Raw genomic sequence first — 21914 nt, 5'->3', positions numbered from 1 at the left:
CTTAGAGACGGAGTCGTGAGCTCTGAGTCATAGTGTGGGAAGTGGGGATTGAACCCAGGACCGCTGGAAACCAGACAGTGCTCTTTACCACTGACCCATCATTCTGACCCCTCTGCTGGTAACTCCTATGTCCAGGAATCCAGATCAGCTTTAATCCAGATCCAGTCTTTAGTGCGTCAGCTGCTGCTTTTCCACGGAGTTACCTTTGCTTTCTCCTTGCTACTGGCTGCTTTTGGAGGTCACTGTGTTTACAACATCTTCTGTAAACTGACAGTCATTAAATCATGACTCTTAAGACCTACTCAAGCCTTTCAGGTGTGGTGAACTGACAGCAGTTCTTTTAGTTATCCTGGGTTTTTTGAGTTTCCAAACGAAGTTAAAAGTTTTCCTCTCCGCTACAAAGGATAATACATGGTAAAGCCCAACATAAGGAGGCAAGCTACACTCTAGAAAAAGCAAGAAACTAATCATCTTGGCAACAAAACAAAGAGAAGAAAACCACACAAACATAATCTCACATCCAAATATGAATATAACAGGAAGCAATAATCACTATTCCTTAATATCTCTCAACATCAATGGTCTCAACTCCCCAATAAAAAGACATAGATTAAGAAACTTGATACACAATGAGGACCCTGCATTCTGCTGCCTACAGGAAACACACCTCAGAGGCAAAGACAGACAATAGCTCAGAGTGAAAGGTTGGATAACAACTTTCCAAGCAAATGGTCTGAAGAAGCAAGCTGGAGTACCCATTCTAATATCAAATAAAATCGATTTTCAACTAAAAGTCATCAGAAAAGATAAGGAAGAACACTTCATATTCATCAAAGGAAAAATCTACATACATAAAAGATACCTTACTAAAGCTCAAAGCACACATTGCACCTCACACAATAATAGTAGGAGATTTCAACACCCCACTCTCATCAATGGACAGATCACAGAAACAGAAATTAAACAGAGACATAGACAGATTAAGAGAAGTCATGAACCAAATGGACTTAACAGATATTTATAGAACATTCTATCCTAAAACAAAAGAATATACCTTCTTCTCACCACCTCATGGTACTTTCTCCAAAATTGACCATATAATTGGTCATAAAACAGGCCTCAACAGGTACAGAAAGATAGAAATAATCCCATGTGTCCTATCAGACCAACATGGGCTAAAGCTGGTCTTTAATAACAATAAGGGAAGAACACCCACATATACATGGAAGTTGAACAATGCTCTACTCAATGATAACCTGGTCAAGAAAGAAATAAAGAAATTAAAGACTTCCTAGAATTTAATGAAAATGAAGGTACAACATACCCAAACTTAGGGGACACAATGAAATCTGTGCTAAGAGGAAAACTCATAGCTCTGAGTGCCTGCAGAAAGAAACAGGAGCAAGCATATACCAGCAGCTTGACAGCACACCTAAGCTCTCGAACAAAAAGAAGCAAATACACCCAGGAGGAGTAGAAGGCAGGAAATAATCAAACTCAGAGCTGAAATCAACCAAGTAGAAACAAAAAGGACCATAGAAAGAATCAACAGAACCAAAAGTTGGTTCTTTGAGAAAATCAACAAGATAGATAAACTCTTAGCCAGACTAACGAGAGGACACAGAGAGTGTGTCCAAATTAACAAAATCAGAAATGAAAAGGGAGACATAACTACAAAATCAGAGGAAATTCAAAAAACCACCAGATCCCACTACAAAAGCCTATATTCAACAAAACTTGAAAATCTGGAGGAAATGGACAATTTCCTAGACTGATACCAGGTACCGAAGTTAAATCAGGAACAGATAAACAATTTAAACAACCCCATAACTCCTAAAGAAATAGAAGCAGTTATTAAAGGTCTCCGAACCAAAAAGAGCTCAGGTCCAGATGGGTTCAGTGCAGAATTCTATCAGACCTTCATAGAAGACCTCATACCAATACTATCCAAACTATTCCACAAAATTGAAACAGACGGAGCGCTACCGAATTCCTTCTATGAAGCCACAATTACTCTTATACATAAACCACACAAAGACCCAACAAAGAAAGAGAACTTTAGACCAATTTCCCTTATGAATATCGACACAAAAATACTCAATAAAATTCTGGCAAACCGAATCCAAGAGCCCATCAAAACAATCATCCACTATGATCAAGTAGGCTTCATACCAGGCATGCAGGGATTGTTTAATATATGGAAAACCATCAACATAATCCATTATATAAATAAACTGAAAGAACAAAACCACATGATCGTTTCATTAGATGCTGAGAAAGCATTCGACAAAATTCAACACCCCTTCATGATAAAAGTCCTGGAAAGAACAGGAATTCAAGGCCCATACCTAAACATAGTAAAAGCCATATACAGCAAACCAGTACCTAACATTAAACTAAATGGAGAGAAACTTGAAGCAATCCCACTAAAATCAGGGACTAGACAAGGCTGCCCACTCTCTCCCTACTTATTCAATATAGTTCTTGAAGTTCCAGCCAGAGCAATCAGACAACAAAAGGAGGTCAAAGGGATACAGATTGGAAAAGAAGAAGTCGAAATATCAATATTTGCAGACGATATGATAGTATATTTAAGTGATCCCAAAAGTTCCACTATCAGGTTTAGAGAACTACTAAACCTGATAAACACCTTCAGCAAAGTGGCTGGGTATAAAATTAACTCAAATAAATCAGTAGCCTTCCTCTACACAAAAGAGAGACAAGCCGAGAAAGAAATCAGGTAAACGACACCCTTCATAATAGTCCCAAATAATATAAAATACCTTGGTGTGACTTTAACCATGCAAGTAAAAGATCTGTATGATAAGAACTTCAAGCCTCTGAAGAAAGAAATTGAAGAAGACCTCAGAAGATGGAAAGATCTCCCATGCTCATGGATTGGCAGGATTAATATAGTAAAAATGGCTATTTTACCAAAAGCGATCTACAGATTCAATGCAATCCCCATCAAAATACCAATCCAATTCTTCAGAGAGTTAGACAGAACAATTTACAAATTCATCTGGAATAACAAAAAACCCAGGACAGCTAAAACTATCCTCAACAACAAAAGGACTTCTGGGGGAATCACTATCCCTGATCTCAAGCAGTATTACAGAGCAATAGTGATAAAAACTGCATGGTATTGGTACAGAGACAGACAGATAGACCAGTGGAATAGAATTGAAGACCCAGAAGAAATGAACCCACACACCTATGGTCACTTGATTTTTGACACAGGAGCTAAAACCATCCAATGGATCAAAGATAGCATTTTCAGCAAATAGTGCTGGTTCAACTGGAGGTCAGCATGTTGAAGAATGCAGATCAATCCATGCTTATCACCCTGTACAAAACTTAAGTTCAAGTGGATCAAGGACCTCCACATCAAACCAGATACACTCAAACTAATAGAAGAAAAAGTGGGGAAGCATCTCGAACACATGGGCACTGGAGAAAATTTCCTGAACAAAACAACAATGGCTTATGCTCTGAGATCAAGAATCGACAAATGAGATCTCATAAAACTGCAAAGCTTCTGTAAGGCAGAGGACACTGTTGTTAGGACAAAACGACAACCAATAGATTGGGAAAAGATCTTTACCAATCCTACAACTGATAGAGAGCTTATATCCAAAATATACAAAGAACTCAAGAAGTTAGACCGTAGGGAGACAAATAACCCTATTAAAAATGGGGTTCAGAGTTAAACAAACAATTCACAGTTGAGGAATGCCGAATGGCTGAGAAATACCTAAAGAAATGTTCAACATCTTTAGTCATAAGGGAAATGCAAATCAAAACAACCCTGAGATTTCACCTCACACTAGTGAGAATGGCTAAGATCAAAAACTCAGGTGACAGCAAATGCTGGCAAGGATGTGGAGAAAGAGGAACACTCCTCCATTGTTGGTGGGATTGCAGACTGGTACAACCATTCTGGAAATCATTCTGGAGGTTCCTCAGAAAATTGGACATTGAACTACCTGAGGACCCAGCTATACCTCTCTTGGGCATATACCCAAAAGATGCCCCAACATATAACAAAGACACGTGCTCCATTATGTTCATAGCAGCCTTATTTATAATAGCCAGAAGCTGGAAAGAACCCAGATGCCCTTCAACAGAGGAATGGATACAGAAAATGTGGTACATCTTCACAATGGAATATTACTCAGCTATCAAAAACAATGACTTTATGAAATTCATAGGCAAATGGATGGAACTGGAAAATATCATCCTGAGTGAGGTAACCCAATCACAGAAAAACACACATGGTATGCACTCATTGATAAGTGCCTATTAGCCCAAATGCTTGAATTACCCTAGATGCACAGAACACATGAAACTCAAGAAGGATGACCAAAGTGTGAATGATTCACTCTTTCTTTAAAAGGGGAAGAAGAACACCCTTGGGAGGGAATAGGGAGGCAAAGTTTAGAACAGAGGCAGAAGGAATACCCATTCAGAGCCTGCCCCACATGTGGCCCATACATATACAGCCACCAAACTAGATAAGATGGATGAAGCAAAGAAGTGCAGACCAATAGGAACCGGATGTAGATCTCTCCTGAGAGACACAGCCAGAATACAGCAAATACATAGGCGAATGCCAGCAGCAAACCACTGAACTGAGAACAGGACCCCCGTTGAAGGAATCTTAGAAAGGACTGAGAGAGCTTGAAGGGGCTTGAAACTCCATATGAATAACAATGCCAAACAACCAGAGCTTCCAGGACTAAGCCACTACCCAAAGACTATACATGGACTGACCCTGGACTCTGACCTCATAGGTAGCAATGAATAGCCTAGTAAGATCACCAGTGGAAAGGGAAGCCCTTGGTCCTGCCAAGACTGAACCCCCAGTGAACGTGATTGTTGGGGGTAGGGTGGTAGTTGGGGGAGGATGAGGAGGGGAACAACCATACAGAAGTGGAGGGGGAGGGGGAGGCATTAGGGGGATGTTGGCCCGGAAACCAGGAAGGGGATTAACAATCTAAATGTAAATAAGAAATACTCAAGTTAATAAAGATGGAAAAAAATACCTGTTCTGTAAGGATGAGTTTCACCAGGAAAAGTCCCAAAGAACTTTCTGAGATATTGAAATACTTTATTCCTTGACTGGAGGACCAACTTCATAGCAACATATTTGTTGAAACTCATTAAGTATAAATATTCGTCTCTTCACCTTCTTGGCTGTAAATTCTGTCTCAACAAAAATGTTATAACAAAAATTTTTAAAGTATTGTATATTTTATATCCTGGGCTTCTTAAAGTATAAAGAAAATACAACTGAAGAAAACTTGGGTTATGACTGGGCAGATTAAAGGAAATACAGTGTGAGAATGGTATTTATTAAAAAACTTTAAGAATAAATAAGAATCAAGGATGAATGAAATGTCAGGCAGTTTAGCATGACTAAGAGAACAAATTGGTTGTTTGTGGATGCATGGAACTTCTGAAGACACTGATGATCTTAGCATAGTTGAAATATGTCCTCCTGCCAAAGTGAACCTACTTTGCATTGATTAATGGACATAGCATCAAGCCACTCTCCAAATTCCTATTTCTAGAGCCATAGATCAGTGCAGCTCTCAGAAAGACCATGCCACAGATGTTTATGTGCACAACGGACCACAGCTAATGCAGGAATTCACAGAAGCCCAAAGTGCAGAGAATAGCTATCAGTGGATTGCTTGGCTGCACGTGGGACTTCTATAGCACCTCCTCTGTGCCCACATTCAAGAAACATCCTAGAAGATGGTAGACAGTCTGTAAGAGTCAGAGGTTCAGAAAGATGGTCATGAAACAGTGTTTTTCAGTCAGGACAGGACCACTGCATGCAAATTTATAGCAACTGTGACCATCTGCATAAGATAAACCAGTAAGAATTTCAGCATGTAGTAGTGAGGGGCTGATGAGTCTAACATCTATCTGGAGAAATAGGAACAAGTGATGACTTTTGGGAGGGAATGTTTGTATTCTTCGAAGATGTGGCCACTTGTAGCTCAACACATGTGGTGAAAGATTTCATGAAGCAACAAGGCACAGTACAAAATTGGAGTGAGTGCTTTCTAGAAACCCAGAGCACAGAAAATCAAAGGAACTAGGAAAATGGAAGGTGGATTTGGGGGTGGGGTTAAGGTTTGGAATGGCTTGTGAATATAATAAAAATATGTATGCATGAAATTCTTGAAAAATTAATTAAAATATTAATGATTTATTATTTTATAAAAATTATTTATTTTAGAAATAAAAAGGTGCCCTTAGACAAATGTTTGTAAAACATAATTAAATTACATTTTACAATTTATAGTAGGTAATTTATTATAGGAAGTGGGTGTATGCTAACAGTAGTAATTGTAGTTTACCCATAATGACCTCTTATTAGAGGCTGCTAAGTGGAGCAAAATACTACAATAAATCAATTTTGATTTAATAGGCCAAACATGTAATGCCTAGTACAATTATTGCTCCAATATAGTCTGGTTAAGAGTACATGAAAGATTGATAATCTGAACATTATTAATAACTGCCAAATAGAGGGGCATGAATTAAAAAAATGTTTTAGGATTTGAGAATGAATATAAAAATCCCAATGTTTGACATGAATTTAGCAATAAAGACTGGCTGTTAACCCTATTCAGGTGGGAAAAGAGATAAACTTAGCAGAGATAAAAAATTGTTTTAGGAGTTTTTCAGGAGTAATCTTTATTGCATTTGTTTGTTTATATTTTGAGAATGGGTATATGTGCTACAATGTATATAAGGAAGTCAGAATATAACTAGGAGGACTCACTCAGCAGACCAGGCTGGCCTTGAACTTGGAGAACTTTGAGCCACTTCAGCCTCCATATCCCCCAGTGCTAGGAGTCTCAGCTAGACTCACCCTCATAGACTTCCTGGAAGCTCCCCCGACCCAGGTCTCTGGCTTGTCCTAGAGATGTCCCCCCATGCTCCACCTCCATTCCTGCCTGCCTCCCAGTTCCACTCACACTCCTGGTCCTCTCTCCCCTACTCTTCCTAGTCTGATCCCCTTCCTTCCTGGGGAGTTCTTTTTCCACTCTGCAGGCTGCCATATTGTCCAGTGGCCTTTGCCTTACTGAAGCATTTACGTTGCTGAGGTCCCATTTACTAAATGTTCATGCTAGTGCCTGAGCTATTACTGTTCTGTTTTGCTTTTTTTCTTGATGTTTTCCCTTTTCTCAATACGTTCTAGACTATTCCCCACCTTTTCTTATATTAAATTCAGAGTATCTGGTTGTGTTCTTTGATTCTCTTTGACTTGTGTTTTGTGCAGGGTGATAAATACAGATCTGTCTGCTTTCTTCTATACACAGAAATCCAGTTAGACCAGCACCATTTGTTGAAGATGCTTTCTTTTTTCCATTTTATGGTTTTGGCTTCTTTGGCAAAAATGCATACGTGTGTGGGTTTGTTTGGGGTCTTTGATTCATATCCATTGATCAGCCTTTCTGTTTGTATACCAATACCCTACACATTTATTACAATTGCTCTGTAGTAGAGATTGAAACCAGGGATGGTGATGCCTACAGAAGTTCATTTATTGTACATCATGGTTTTAACTATGCTGTGTTTTTTGTATTTCCATATGAAGTGGAAGTTGTTCTTTAAAGTCCTGTAAAGGGATTTTGATAAGAAGTGCATTGAATCTGGAGACTGCTTTTATTAAGATGCTTATTTTTACTGTTTTAAGCCTGACTGAGTGTGGGAGGTCTGCCCTCTTCTAACGTCTTCTTCAAATACTTTCCTCAGAGACTTGAAGGTCTTGTCATAGAGACCTTTCACCTGCTTGTTAGAGTCATACCAAGATATTTTGTAGCATTTGTCGCTGTTGTGAAGGGTGATGGTTCCCTGATTTTTTTCCTCTCAGCCTGCTAATTGTTTGTACAAAGGAGGGCAATTGATTCCTTTTGTTTTCTGTTAATTTTCCATCCATCAACTTCGGTGAAAGTGATTAACAGGTGTAGGAGTTGTCTGGAAGTCTTGTGGGTCACTAGTGTGTAGTATCCTATCATCTGTGAATAGCAATACTTTGACTTCTTCCACTCCAATTTGTACCCACTTGATCTCCATTAATTGTCCAGTTGCCCTGGCTGGAACTTCAAGTCCTACACCGAAGACATACGGAGAGCATAGACAGGCTTGTCTTGTCCCTGATGTTAGTGAAATGCTTAAAGTTCCTTTCCATTTAATTCAATGTTGGTTGTTGGCCTGAATCACATGGCCCTTATTGTGTGTGTGCCCTGTGTCCCTGATCTCCCCAAAACATGATTAGACGTTGGGTTTTATCAGAAAGCATTTTTAAAGCTTTGAATGTGATGATCATTAAATATTTTAACTATCTTTGTTCATGTGGAGGATTATTTTGGTGGATTCTCATACATGGAACCAACTCGTATCCCAAGGATGAAGTCTATTTGTTCACAGTGGATGACGTTTTGATGTGATTTTTGATTCAGTTTGCAAGCGTTTTATTGAGCATCGTTGCATGAATGTTCATAAGGGAAATTGCTCTGAAATTCTCTTTGTTGAGTGTTTGTGTGATATGAGTATTAGGGTGACTGTGGCCTCATAGCATGAGTTTAAACATATTATTTCCGTTTATTTTGTGGAATAGTTTGAGGAGTATTCGTATTAGCTCTTCTTTGAAAACCTGGCATAATTCCGTGTGAAAACGATCTGGCCCTGGCCTTTATGGGGGCAGGGATAGTGGATGGAGACTTTTAATGACTAGTTGTATTTCATTAGGAGTTATTGGACCATAGATTGTTTTCTTGATCTTGATTTAACTTTGGTAAGTGGAGTCTATCCAGAAAATTTTCATTTCATTCAGATATTCCAGTTTGTGGAGTAAGGTCTTTGAAGTAAGACCTAATGATTCTTAAGATTTCCCTAGTGTCTGTTGTTATGTCTCCCTTTTCATTTCTGATTTTCTTAATCTGGATATTGTCTCTCTGCCTTTAGTTACTTTGCTAAAGTTTGGTCTATCTTACTGATTCTCTCTTCTTGATTCCTTTTCTTGTTCTCTTTGTTGATAATTTATTGACTTCAGAACTGAGTTTGAGTATTTCCTGCTGTCACTCCTCTTGGCTGTGTTTGATTCTTTTTGTTTTAGAAGTTTCATATGTGCTGATGAGGTGCTAGTATGAGATCTCTCCAATTTGCTTATGAAGGCACGTAAAATTTACTATAAAATTTCCTCAGCACTGCTTTCATTGTGTCCCATAAGTTTAAGTGTGTCCTCCCTCCTTTTTCATCGAATTCTAGAAAGTCTTTAATTTCTTCCAGTGGTTATAGATTAGAGAGTTGTTCAGTATCCCTGACTTGTAGGCTTTCTTTGTTTCTGTTGTTGTTGAAATCTAGAGTCAATCCACGGTATTCTGATAAGATGCAAGGTTTTATTTCAATTGTCTTGTATCCATTTAGCCTTGCTTTGTGCCCAATAATATCCTCAAATATGGAGACTGTTCCACGAGGTGCTGAGAAGAAAGTATATTCTTTTGTGTTTAGGTGTTCTGTAGATATCTTTGGGCCCATTTGATTCACAATGTCTGTTAGTTCATTATTATCCTGTTTTGTTTCTGTTTCGATAACCTGTCCATTGGTTAAGTTAGGGTGTTGAACTCTCCCACCATTAATGTGTGGGGTTTGCTGTCTGCTTTATGATTGATCCACCGGTTTTGTTTTGTTTTGTCTGTCTGTCTGTTTGTTTGCTTTTTATATATGTAGATGCCCTTGAGTTTTGGGCAAATATGTTCAGAATTAAGAAATCCTCTTGGTGGATTTTTCTGTTGATGAGTATAAAGTGTTCTTCATCTCTTATCATTGCTTTTGGTTGAAAGTCTATTTTACTAGATATTAGAATGTCTACAGCTGTAACTTAAATTTTTTAAGGGCTATCTTTAATGATGGTTTTTAAATGCTTTAACTTCCCTCCTAGCACACTGCCCACCAGAAGTAGTAGAAGAGGAAGGATGTGGGGGAAGAGGATCTGTTTAGAAATGGTTGTTTTGGAGCAACTCCCATTTGTTTTTCAGGAACTCATCACTTCAGTTTTCAGGTCAGTAGCGGCAGCTTGATCTACTTGTAAACCAGATACACCAGAAGGCCAGCTCAGTGGAGTCAGGATAGCAAACATAATTCAGCAGCAGGGGCACTACCTAGCACACTCAGCCAGGGCTCAACCTTGGCACTAGTCAATAGGAGGGACCATTGGAAATACCAGAAGAAGTTCTCAGCCATATCTCTCTCAGTGATGTGAAGATCAGCAAAGAAGCAAGGCCAACAAGCATTGTACAGCTTGCTCTATAGGGAAGCCTAGGCCAGCCTCTGTCATGGTCCAACAAGTCAATTTTATACTTCCTGTAGTCATCATTTGTCCTCCTAGGTCTTGTTTCAGCACATGGGTCTCTCTCAGCTGACATCACTCTGCCAATTAGCCCAAGCCCAAGAAAGCAGTAAGAAACTGCAGCATACAATGAGAGGTTCTTGGTGCATTTCTCTCTATGAAGTCTTGGCAAGTGGAGCTCAACTAGTTAATGTAAGTCAGACCAATGTATGTGTGAGTCATTATCAAAGAATCCTTCATCTGTGTCCTTCCATGTGCTTGTTTTAGTAGGATATCCTTTCACTTCTGTCTGCTTCAGCAAAACACTCCTTCATCTGTCTGCCCAAACAAAATCCAGTCCAACAGTTTCCAAAGAACCCTAAAGTTTCCACTTCATACTCCAGCTTGCTTCTTGGATCCATTGGCTTAGGAAACCTTTTCTCAGACCTTTACTCTGAAGTAATGTCTATCTTTTTGCTGGGCTGTGTTTCTAATATTCAGCAGAATGATGGATCCTTTTTAGGCATCTACTATGTTAGCTTGTGTCTTTGCATTGGTGAATCAAGTTCAATAATGTTGAGAGGTATTAATAACAAGTGATCTTTTATTCCTGTTATTTGTAAGGTTGTTGTCGGTGGTGGTGTGTCACGCGCCCCATGTCCCACCAGCAAGAACGACGCGCGGCAACAGGATTCTTCTGCAAACAAGCCTTTACTGTGTTACAGCTCTCTTAGTGTTACAGCTCTCTTGAACAGGGACCCCGAGCAGCAAAATCGCTCGACTTATATAGACAACAGTATGCTAATTTTCTCTCAGGGATTGGTGGGGCTTGGATCACCCCACTACTTGTCCTCCAGGGATTGGCGGAGAATGAATCACCTCATTAGCATATTAACAGTCAACTGACACCTGGTGCATAAACTGCACATGTGCAGTACCGCTGTTCACCACTAGAGGGAGCCCTAGCAAGAGGACAAGCCTGCACATGCGCAGTAAGTCGTTTATATCCAGACAAGGCTGGATGTCGGCGCCATCTTTGTTTCGCCGCGCCGCTCTCTACAGTGGTGGTGGTAGTAAAAGTAGATGTAGTATTAGTAATAGTGGTAGTAATGTCTGTCTGCCTCTCTCTCTCTCTCTCTCTCTCTCTCTGTCTTTCTCTGTGTGTGTGTGTGTGTGTGAGAGGGGGGGAGGGAGGGGGAAAGAGAGAGATTTTCTTCTTTTTGTTTTGCTGTTGTAAAATGATTAATTTTATGTTTTCTTGAATGTAGTTACCCTCCTTGTGTTTGACTATTTCTTCTTTTATCCTCTGTAGTCCTGGAATAGTGGAAACACATTGTTTAATTTGGTTTTGTTGTGGAATATCTTGCTTTGTCTATGTATGGCATTTGAACGTTCTCCTGGGTATGAACTTTGTGATCTCTTAGAGTTTGCAGGACCTCTTCCAAGGTCTTTCTGACTTTTAGAGTCTCTGTTGAGAAGTCAGGTGAAATACAGACAGGCCTGACTTTATCTGTCACTTGGGCATTTCCACCTCTGATTGCATCTAACACTCCAAAGATGGAACCCATTCCTGATATTTAAACAGCTCAAAACAGGTGACTGCCTCAGACTTAAGCCCTAGGGGAGAAACTAATACTATTATTTGGTTATGAAAATAGTAATAAGATTTTCATTAACTTTCTATCTTTAAGATTAATTCACATCTCAAACCTAACCAGAGAAACTTATTCTATTCTCGATAACGATTAACACGGAAACCTACGGCTCGTCATCTTTTGAGAGCAAGGGACTGTGAAGTGTTTAGCTCTAACTGAACATCTATATCACACCTCCTCCACACACACAAGGCACAGATATTATTGAAGAGCAGAGAGGGAAGATTGTAATAGCCAAATTTTATGAATATTAGTACCAGAAATATATGTGGTAGAAACAACAGGGCCACTGTACACATAACCACAGCTTACTGGTTAGGCTGGTTTCTCTTGGCACATTGCTCTAGGTAGGCCTGTCTCTACTTCCCGAAGGCTAGAATACCATGTGGGCCACCATAGCAGTCCATAGTGTACACCTAATATTTATGCAACTGAACCACAAATGCAGCCATTTTCTAGTATTCATTTTTTACATATGTAATGTACACACACTACATGATTTAAATTTTACTTGACCCACTCTACACATGATCTTGTTGTGCTCTTTTCTATATACTATTTCCCTGTCACTGATTTTTCTGCTATCTCCCATGTATGCACTTGTCATAAGAAGGCTTAAATTTCAGATACAGAGCCTATATTTTTGCTCCTGTTGAGAAATTCTGGGCAGAGAGGGAAGAGAAGCCAGGGTGGGAAGCTTCCATTGCTGTCCGCAGAGCAGTGAACATTGTAACAAGAGATTGATGCCTAAGGCTTCAGAAACAGCAGCAAACCAAGGAAAACATCTATTGGTCTGTGTACTTGTGGGTCAGATGCTGGATGATATTTGAGGGGACAATGTGCTGAAGGACCCTAGGAAGGAATCAAGTGAACGACCTCACACTAGAGCTGAGGTTGCCCTGCTCACTCAGGAGTTAAACTATGAGTGAAACTAACACACCTGGTCAGCCACATGCAAACCAAAATACTGTGCATATCCATGATGGGGGACTAACTGTATTAGAAGGAAGACAATTATGTCCTCAAGGCTTTAAGACTTACAAAATGAGAATGTCAGTTTTTGTGTACATCTGAAGTTCCTTGATTTGAGCAGCTTGAGTATCCCCTGTATTGCCCAGCTGTAGATGTTATGCAGGGCCTGAGCACCACCTGGAGGTTCTGTTCTCATTTCAGGGCATCTTTCAGGAGTTCCATTTCAGGTGAGAAGGAAGAAATGTTTCCTGCTATTGTGGCTGCATGTCAGGCAAGTTTCTTCATCATGAAGGAAATTTAACTCTAAAACAAATGCCTTATTCTCTTGTCAAAGCCCTTGCTGTTGCTGTAAGGTTCTCCACCCACATGCAGTAGCTGAGGACTGTGTTCTGCTGGTGATCACATCAGAAGAGACTCCCTATTAATTCCTAAGAAGGGCTGTTAGCAAGGAGGGTACTCTCACAGCTGGAGATTATGTTCTCACTGACAGAAAGTTGTCTATGGGGGAAGACAAGCTGAACTGACTTTTATTGACTATTTCTAAATCAGGGGAGTTAAACACATGGGAAATTGATGCATTACAGTTATCTATATGAGAGGGAGAGGGCAAGAAGCCATGGCAGATGAATTTAAGATTCTGCTCTGTGTATTTTGAGGTTGTTATTAATGTCCTTAAGGGATGGATGGTACTGGGCTTTGTATGTTTATGTGGGCAATTATATCTTACCATTTGGATCAAAGATTATTGTGTTGTGTGTTCTTTTATGTGACAGATTGAGTGTAGGCAAATGTACGGCGGATGGAGACACTGGGCTGCCGCCAAGTTGGGATGTGTTTCCGCCATCTTGGGGCACTGCAGTGTAGACCTAGCAAGGTAAAAGACAACCATACTTTTTTTTATTTTTTATATTTTACAACAACAGATGGCGAACCAACCTGTGGACAAGAATCCACTAGTAATCCTAACAGTTGAGAGAAAGTTTTTATTTTTGAAGTAAGAGGAGGCCAGGGCTATGTTCAGTCATGTGATATCTCAAGTGTGGGATTTTAACAAAGAAACAGGAAAGCAGCCTGGGTTGGCAGGCTGTCAGTCCCCTGCTGTGTGATAAGTAATGGCAGATCAGAGAGTTAGAGATTAAAAGCTGCTTTTTAAAGAAAGGTGTTTAGAAAGTCTTTCAAGATATTCCTTCTAACGTGGGCTCCACTGGAATTTTGGGTTGAAATCCTGGTTAGACAAGCTACTTCTTGATGAGGGGTATTATTAAAAGGTGATTCGGTTTGTTTTTAGATAGAAGAGAGTAAAGAGATTACCTGAATCATGTGGGGATTTTCACCCATGGTTCAGAACTTAGATAGAGAAAAACTAGTCACTAACTTCAAGTATGGTGTTTTGATAAATGTCTGTAACACCAGGCAGAGTGAATTCAGACATATATCATAGGAGTTATTAGGGCTAAATAAATTTGTGTGGCTCTGGGTAGAGAGCTTAACAGATGGATATATTTTGGGCTAAAGTCCTGATTTTAAGTTGCTTGTTGATATTGGAATTGATAGAAGGTATTTACAAGTTATTAAGGTTAAAGAAAAATCTGTGGCTCTGGGTAGCGAGCTTAACAGACGGATATATTTTGGGCTAAAGTCCTGAGTTTTAAGTTACTTATTGGTTTTAGAATTGATAGAAGGTGTTTAAGTTTGTTTTAAGGAGAGTACAGAGATTACCCGAATCACGTGGGGATTTTTATCCATGGTTTGGGACCTAGGGAAAAATTAGTCACTGTCTCCAAGTAGAGTATTGTGATATTTACAAGTTATTAAAGTTAAATAAAAATCTTTGGCTCCTGGTAGAGAGCTTAACAGATTGATATATTTTGGGCAAAAGTCCTGGTTTGATATGTTGGTTACTGATAGTGGAATTGATAGAAGGTATTGGGTTTGTTTTATGAATCACCCCGCTAAAGGCCACATGGCTCGTTGATGCCAGCTAGCGAGGGTTTGTAGTTACTTTTGATATTTACCACAACAGGAAGCTCAGATTCTCTTAACATGGGCTCCACGGGAATTTTGGGTTCATTTCCTGATATCATAGAGTACGAAAGCCTATCAGGCTCATTGTTTAGCTTACTTCCTTTTTAAAAATTGCTGAATCTTCATAATGGGGGTGACTTTGAGTTTATGGTTGTATTATTACTCTGTGAGAGAGTCCAAGACATAAGCTTTTCTGGCTATAGACTAAGGAACACAGTATTTGGGGAGAAATATTTTGTCTTTGTGTTTTTAAAAAGTATGATTAGGCTCGGGAAATATCAAAGATTCATACTGATCAGATTTGATAGAGGTAGACCACCTGAAAAAATTGATTCAGGAGAATCAAACAAAGGGTATCTCGATTCTAAACTTTTGTCTTGAGAGTTATATTTTACAGAGTGTGCCTACTTGGATTCCTGGTCTCAAGGACTTTCAGCTGGGTCCAGTCAGGACACATCCAGCTACAGCATTTGCTTCATTCTTCTTACCCCCTACCCGCAAGGATATCTCAATGCCCATGTACAGCTTGAGGTGTCATCACCCCTATTCCATGGACTTTTGGGGGGTTGAAAATGGTTATTCTAAAGTTGTTTTTATGAGGAATTTAAATTGGTTGTAATTTAACAGGGAGGAATTAGATAGATTGAATTGTACACTCACAATCTCATTTGGTAATTAAGCTTAAATCTTATCTTTGTTTTGGTATAGAATTTATTTGACACAGTTTAATAGTACAAGGTTTAGGGGGCTGGAGAGATGGCTCAGCAGTTCAAAGCACTGACTGCTCTTCCAGAGGTCCTGAGTTAAATTCCCAGCAACCACGTGGTGGCTCACAACCGTCTGTAATGGGATCTGATGCCCTCTTCTGGTGTGTCTGAAGACAGCTACAGTGTACTCATATGTGAAATAAATAAATCTTAAAAAAAAAAAAAGTACAAGGTTTAGAGCCAGTCCTTCTGTTGATGTCATTACAAACTTCTGAGTTGATTACACATGTGAGTTAATGCCAAATAGCAAATTCATGGCTCTGACTTTGTAAGAGTACTTTGAAGATAATATTTAGGATATGAAGACAACAGTGCAGATTACCTTATATAGATAGATGGTTTTCAAAAACGTCAAAAATCCACAAAATTTGAGATTTAAAGTTATTTATCTTTTGTTGAGACATATCTACTCCTAACACTTCCCCTTTGGCAGATTTAATGAAGAATTTGAACATCTCTACCTCCAGGTGAGGCAAAACTGCCTGTTTCATCTGCAGACTAATACTGTCCAGAAGAGGACAAATTATGCAGAATAGTTGATTGATAAACCCTGCCAAGACAGGGTGATCAGCCCTTAAAAATCTGCATTTCAAGAGGCTGTCAGTTGATTTTGGGCCAGAAGGCTGAAGACTTGAGCTCACATGCTGCTGACAGAGGACTGTGTTGGTGGAGATTTGTCTCTACAACCTCTCAGTTCTGGAAGCTGTGTTAGACTTCCTATGTGTATAGATGTTTGGTCATTCAAAGATTTCTGACGTGGTTGAAGACTGGTAGATTGGTAAACAACCCAAGCTGTTTAGCATTGAGAAAGATAATAAATTTGAAAGGGAGGTTTTTTAGATGGCACATGATCTCCAACCAGGATACAACTCAGGTATAGAGTTCTAGTCTTTTAGGACAGGTGACAAGGTGCTTTAAGTCATGGACAAAATTGATGGACTGGGTGTTGAGTGTGTCCTATGTTTTATAAATCGTAGAATGGTAATAATTGTACTCACTTTATATATAAGTGAAAAGGCCTTTTTACTGGACAAAAGGGGAGAAATGTTGTGGTTTGCCCTGGAGTTATCTGTATTTTGATGCTAATCCCAGAGCCCCAAGGACAGCTGACCAGTCAAGGACTCAGGACTCAGATGTCTTCAGCAGAACCTTCTCCCCATTAAATTTGTAAAGTACAGGTGAGGGGCAGGTACAGGATAGAAGGAGGCCTGTCATTGGAGGAGAAGGAAGGATGGGCGGGAGAGAAGTTTGAAGGAAGAGGAGGAGACAGGAGGGAGAGGGTGAGAAGCCATGGCAGGTGACTTTAAGATTCTGCTCTGTGTATTTACAGGTTGTTATTAAAGTTCTTAAGGGATGGATAGAACTGGGTTTTGTATGTTTAGGGGGGCAATTATATCTTACCATTTGGGTCCAAAATTATCTATAAGTAAACGAAGGAAATAAAGATTCCAACAAAAGACTACCAACTTGAGAATGGAGGAAAAGGTGAGGGTTTGGAGGGAAGACATTTTGGATGGACTAGTTACTGGAAAATTAATGGGGAATGTGATGGAATATTACTTTATTTTAAGGAATATTAAAATAAATTTAAAATGTGAACTTAACTTTAAACAGCAGTGTGCTAACAATGGAGGCATAAATTCTGGGAGAGGGAACAGTAATGGCACCTTGTCGAGAAAGGCCACAGATTTTGTGTATACAAAATATTGACAACAAAAATGCACACACAAGAGGTTATTATTTATAAATCTGCTTTATTGAAATTATAAGGAAACAAAGAGCATCAAGAAAAGCAAAGACATCACATGAGCACAGATTCTACATCAAAGGACCAGTGACTGGGCAGTCACAGTTGCTTACAAAAAGGTTTATGATGTTGAAAGATGGGGTTTCACAGGCCATTGAAAACTAAAAAAGAGGTGCTCATTTCTTGAATAGGACCCAGACAATGATTTCAAGAATTAAAATGACAGAGACACCCTTGCACAGGCAGCCTCAGTGTTAGAGGTAGGGAGGCAGGAGCCTGGAAACCAAATACAACATGAAGCACCAAGTGTGTGTGAATCGTGATGTGAGCTCAGAGCATGACTATCAAGGGATGAGCAGTGGGGACAGACAGATGAGCACAAGGACACAATTTCCTCAGCACAAGAAGAGAGCAGAGGTTGGTGTCCAGCAAGGAGAAGGCCCTGAGCACAGGGCTCTGAGCAAAGGGCTCTGCAGCCATGATGTCTGGGATCAGGGAAAAGCTCTTAGAGACAGAATTCATGGCCTGTAGCTCTTCCTGGTGGAGGAGGTGGTGGTGTACTTGATGGTGGAAGAGCTGCCACCGGAGGAGCTGAGTCCACTGCTGATGCCTCTGCCACTGCCAGCACTGAAGCCGCCTCCAATGCTGTGGCTACCACCATAGGAGAAGCTGCTGCCTCCTCCCAGGCCTATGCTGCTGCTGGCACCACCTGCACTGCCATAGCCGCTGGACACGGTGGACTGCACCACAGCTGTAAAGGAGGAGGAAGAGGACAACACAGATATGGTGAGCACAGTGTGACCAGCTGATGCAGTCACAAAGGATGGGAAAGTGGGGGCTGGTATGGAGGATACTTACAGATGTTGACTGGTCCAACGCCCTCACCATTCAACCTAGGAGAGGAAAGCAGCAAGTGAGAAATGGGCAGACATCACCTTAGTCCCAATGGGAAACCTCAATCTGGTGAAGTTTCAGGGAGAATCCCCTTGAAAGAGCTTTTTGTGGCTGTGGTTTTGCTTTTTCTTTTTAATATTTCTTTACTGATTCTATGCATTTGAGTTCGACTGTTTTCAAATACTCAAGAAAAGGGTATTGGATCCCAGTAGAGACAGTTGTGAGCCACCCTGTAGGAGCTGAGAATTTCACTCAGTAATTCCAGAAGAGCGCTCAGTGCTCTTAAACACTGGCCCAACTCTCCAGCCCAGCAAACCGTTTCCTGAAGGGACCAGGGTGGCCACAGCCAGTGCTCCCTCCTCTGGTGCTCAGTGATGGCATCATGGAGGAGCCCTCAGGGATTGGAGTACATACTCACCTGCACTCCTCCCCTTCCAGCAACGTCCTGTAGGTGGCGATCTCCACATCAAGGGCCAGCTTGACATTCATGAGGTCCTGGTACTCCTTCAGCAGCCTGGCCATGTCCTGCTTGGCCTTCTGCAGGGCGTCCTCCAGCCCTTCCAGCTTGCCCCTGGCATCCTTCAGGGCCATCTCCCCACGCTGCTCAGCCTCAGCAATGGCAGCTTGCAGGTTGGCACACTGGGCAGAGACAGCAACAAAAGCAATCGTGGAGTGCGCATCTCCACAGAGCCTGAGCCACACCCATTGGTTTCCAGAGAGCAAGAGCTAGAGGACAGCAACAAGGCCAGCATCCCCTCCATTTCTCTGAGTACCCCACCTGCTTCTTCACGTGGTCAATCTCAGATCTCAGCCTCTGGATCATGCGGTTGAGCTCAGAGATCTCCTGCTTGGTGTTGCGCAGGTCGTCCCCGTGTCTGCCAGCTGTGATCTGCAGCTCCTCATACTGAAGTCAATGGAAGAGAGAACATTTGTGTGAGTTGTCACATGCAGAAGCAAATCCACCTCTAAGTTTCATGCACTTTCATGGATGAGTTGACTTTCCCTCAAGAGAAGCTTTAGGAGTCCACAAACTCCACAGTTCCCTCAGGAAGAGAAAATGTTTCCTAGTGTCTCCTGAGGACTGGTGTTCAGAGAACACCTCAAGCAAAGAAAGAGAGCATTGAATGCATTAATGGGAACTTCAGTTCTTCTCTGTGTTCATTATCATCATTCTATAACTCAAGTATAGTACATTTGCTGTGAGAACACCCCACGTTCTGTTCAATGGGACTTCAATACTAAAGTCAGAGACTTCTGGAGTTCAGGGTGGGCTCCACACATCCTGATCTGCCTCTAACCCAGTACTCACTTTTGTCTGGTACCAGGACTCAGCCTCAGCCCGACTTCTCTTTGCAATTTCCTCATACTGGGCCTTGACCTCAGCAATGATGCTGTCCAGATCCAGGCTGCGGTTGTTGTCCATGGAGAGGACCACAGATGTGTCTGAGATGTGGGTTTGCATCTGAGACAGTTCCTGAAGAACAGAAAGAAATGAGGTCATCTTTGTCTTTGAAGACCACTGAGGTCCAATGCTTTGCGTGAAAAAGAAAGAAAGAGTGGAGAGGGGAGAGAAGCAGGGGAGATAAGGGGTCTTACTGCTTCATAGAGAGTTCTCAGGAAGTTGATCTCATCTGTCAGGCTGTCTGCCTTGGCTTGCAGTTCAACCTTGTTCATGTAGGCAGCGTCTACATCCTGAAGAAACCATCAACAACATGGAATCAGGTCAACTCTCTTAACCTCACCTCTGTCTTCTCATTCACCTCTGTCTTCAAGACCTTTCATTATTCCTCTGGAATGGCCTGGACAGGCAAGTCCATGTCTGTCCTTTGCAGAGAAAGCCCTCCCTGTGATTGGTGAGCTCACCTTCTTCAGGGTCACAAATTCATTCTCTGCTGCTGTGCGCCTATTGATTTCATCCTCATACCTACAAGAGGAAAGGTGCATCACATTGGAGCAAGAATGTGGATGGCATCAATGGCAGTCCCTCACCCAGATGCCATTTCTATAACATACCCACTTGAGATTAAAAGGTGTGTTTTTATTAAATAGTTCATTCCTTTTCTGTCCCCCAGTGTGCTCTAACTCACCTTGGTCCAAGGCTTTTGCTCCCTCCCAATAAATTATAATTTTCCTCTGTTAGTATGATTTCTTAAATCATAGAGCCCTTGCCTACATCTGGACTTCTATCTTTATAAATTTTGGAGACTGGTTTTTTCCTTCTTTGTAACTCACTTGCTCTTGTAGTCCTCCACTGTGTCTTGCATGTTCCTCAGTTCTGAGTCCAGGCGACCCCTCTCTCCAACGATGCTGTCCAGCGTTCTGCGGAGGTTGCTGATGTATTGCTCAAACAAAGGCTCCAGGTTTTGTCTCACGGTCTTGGTCCCCTGCTCCTGCAGCAGGGCCCACTTGGTGTCCAGGACCTTGTTCTGCTGCTCCAGGAACCGTACCTGGAGGGGTGGAATGTAAGAGGAAGAAGTTTGAGTTTCCTCCTTCTGTGACCCCTTGACTGGTGTGTATGTGCTCTCAGGCTCTCTGCCTAAACCCATTCAGTGTCGTTAGAACCTGGCCATGGATCTGAGACAAACAATCCAGACTGAAGCTGCAAATACCATCTCTCTAAGGAAGGCACAGTTCCCTTGCAGGGCGATGGGAGCCAAATGTGACTTTTTATCTTGTGTGACAATTTAGTGAATCTGTCAATGCTCTCCATGTAGATGGAGTGCTGTCATCTGTCTTGTGAGTCTTTAGGTCATCTATGTCCAAATGGGTCAGACACCTTTATGTGTCAACCTCTGGAGGAGAGGAACTCTGACCCTGATTTCCAGATCCCCATCTAACTGAAGGGAGCACAAAACCAGGACAGAGGATCAACTAGGAACAAAGGCAACATCTGAGCCAAGCCTGAAGCCTCTTCCCCCCACCTCCATTCAGCATTCACTGCAGACACACAGGCTGCTCTAGGAAGCATCCAGTCTCACCTTGTCGATGAAGGAGGCAAACTTGTTGTTGAGGGTCTTGATCTGCTCCCTCTCCTCAGTCCTGACCCGCTGGATGGTGGGGTCGATTTGCAGGTTCATGGGTGCGAGGAGGCTCTGGTTGATGGTGACCTCTTGGATGCCTCCAGGTGGGCAAACTGGGAAGCCAGCTCCCCCATAGCCACCACCAAAGCCAGCTCCACCACCAAAGCCAGCTCCAGCACCAAAGCCAAAGCTACCCCCAACTCCTCCTCCATAGCCAAAGCTTCCTCCGAATCGGCCGCCATAGCCTCCTCCAATGCCACAGCTGCCGCCTCCGACGGAGATCCTCTGGGAGCTGCCCACACCACAGAGACTCCTGCTGCCAAAGCCAGCTCCTCCACACACTGCACGGGAGCCACCGCTGCCCCTGGAGCGGCACACAGACACACTGCTGAAGCCAGAGCGGGTGAGCCCAGGCAGTCTGGCTGAGCCCGCACTGAAGCCACGGTGGCTGGTTTGACTCCGGATGACGGTTTTGGTGGACAT

The 21914-nt window shown here is 41.6% G+C and overlaps 1 protein-coding gene across 1 annotated transcript; it reads right to left on the bottom strand.

The window, feature by feature from the left end:
• Positions 1 to 18035: 18035 nt before the first annotated feature.
• LOC116883662 (keratin, type II cytoskeletal 6A) lies at positions 18036 to 21914 on the bottom strand. The gene is made up of 9 exons (XM_032884862.1): positions 21390 to 21914; positions 20644 to 20858; positions 20275 to 20335; positions 20008 to 20103; positions 19721 to 19885; positions 19190 to 19315; positions 18830 to 19050; positions 18376 to 18410; positions 18036 to 18268 (listed from the first exon to the last, which is right to left on the bottom strand). Exons 1-9 carry the CDS (start codon positions 21912 to 21914, stop codon positions 18036 to 18038), a joined length of 1677 nt encoding a protein of 558 aa, XP_032740753.1.

This window comes from Rattus rattus, chromosome 1, assembly GCF_011064425.1.
Source record: "Rattus rattus isolate New Zealand chromosome 1, Rrattus_CSIRO_v1, whole genome shotgun sequence".
NCBI classification, from domain to species: domain Eukaryota; kingdom Metazoa; phylum Chordata; class Mammalia; order Rodentia; family Muridae; genus Rattus; species Rattus rattus.
The sequence above is the reverse complement of the archived record's forward strand: the minus strand, read 5'-3'. Positions and strand labels throughout refer to the sequence as shown.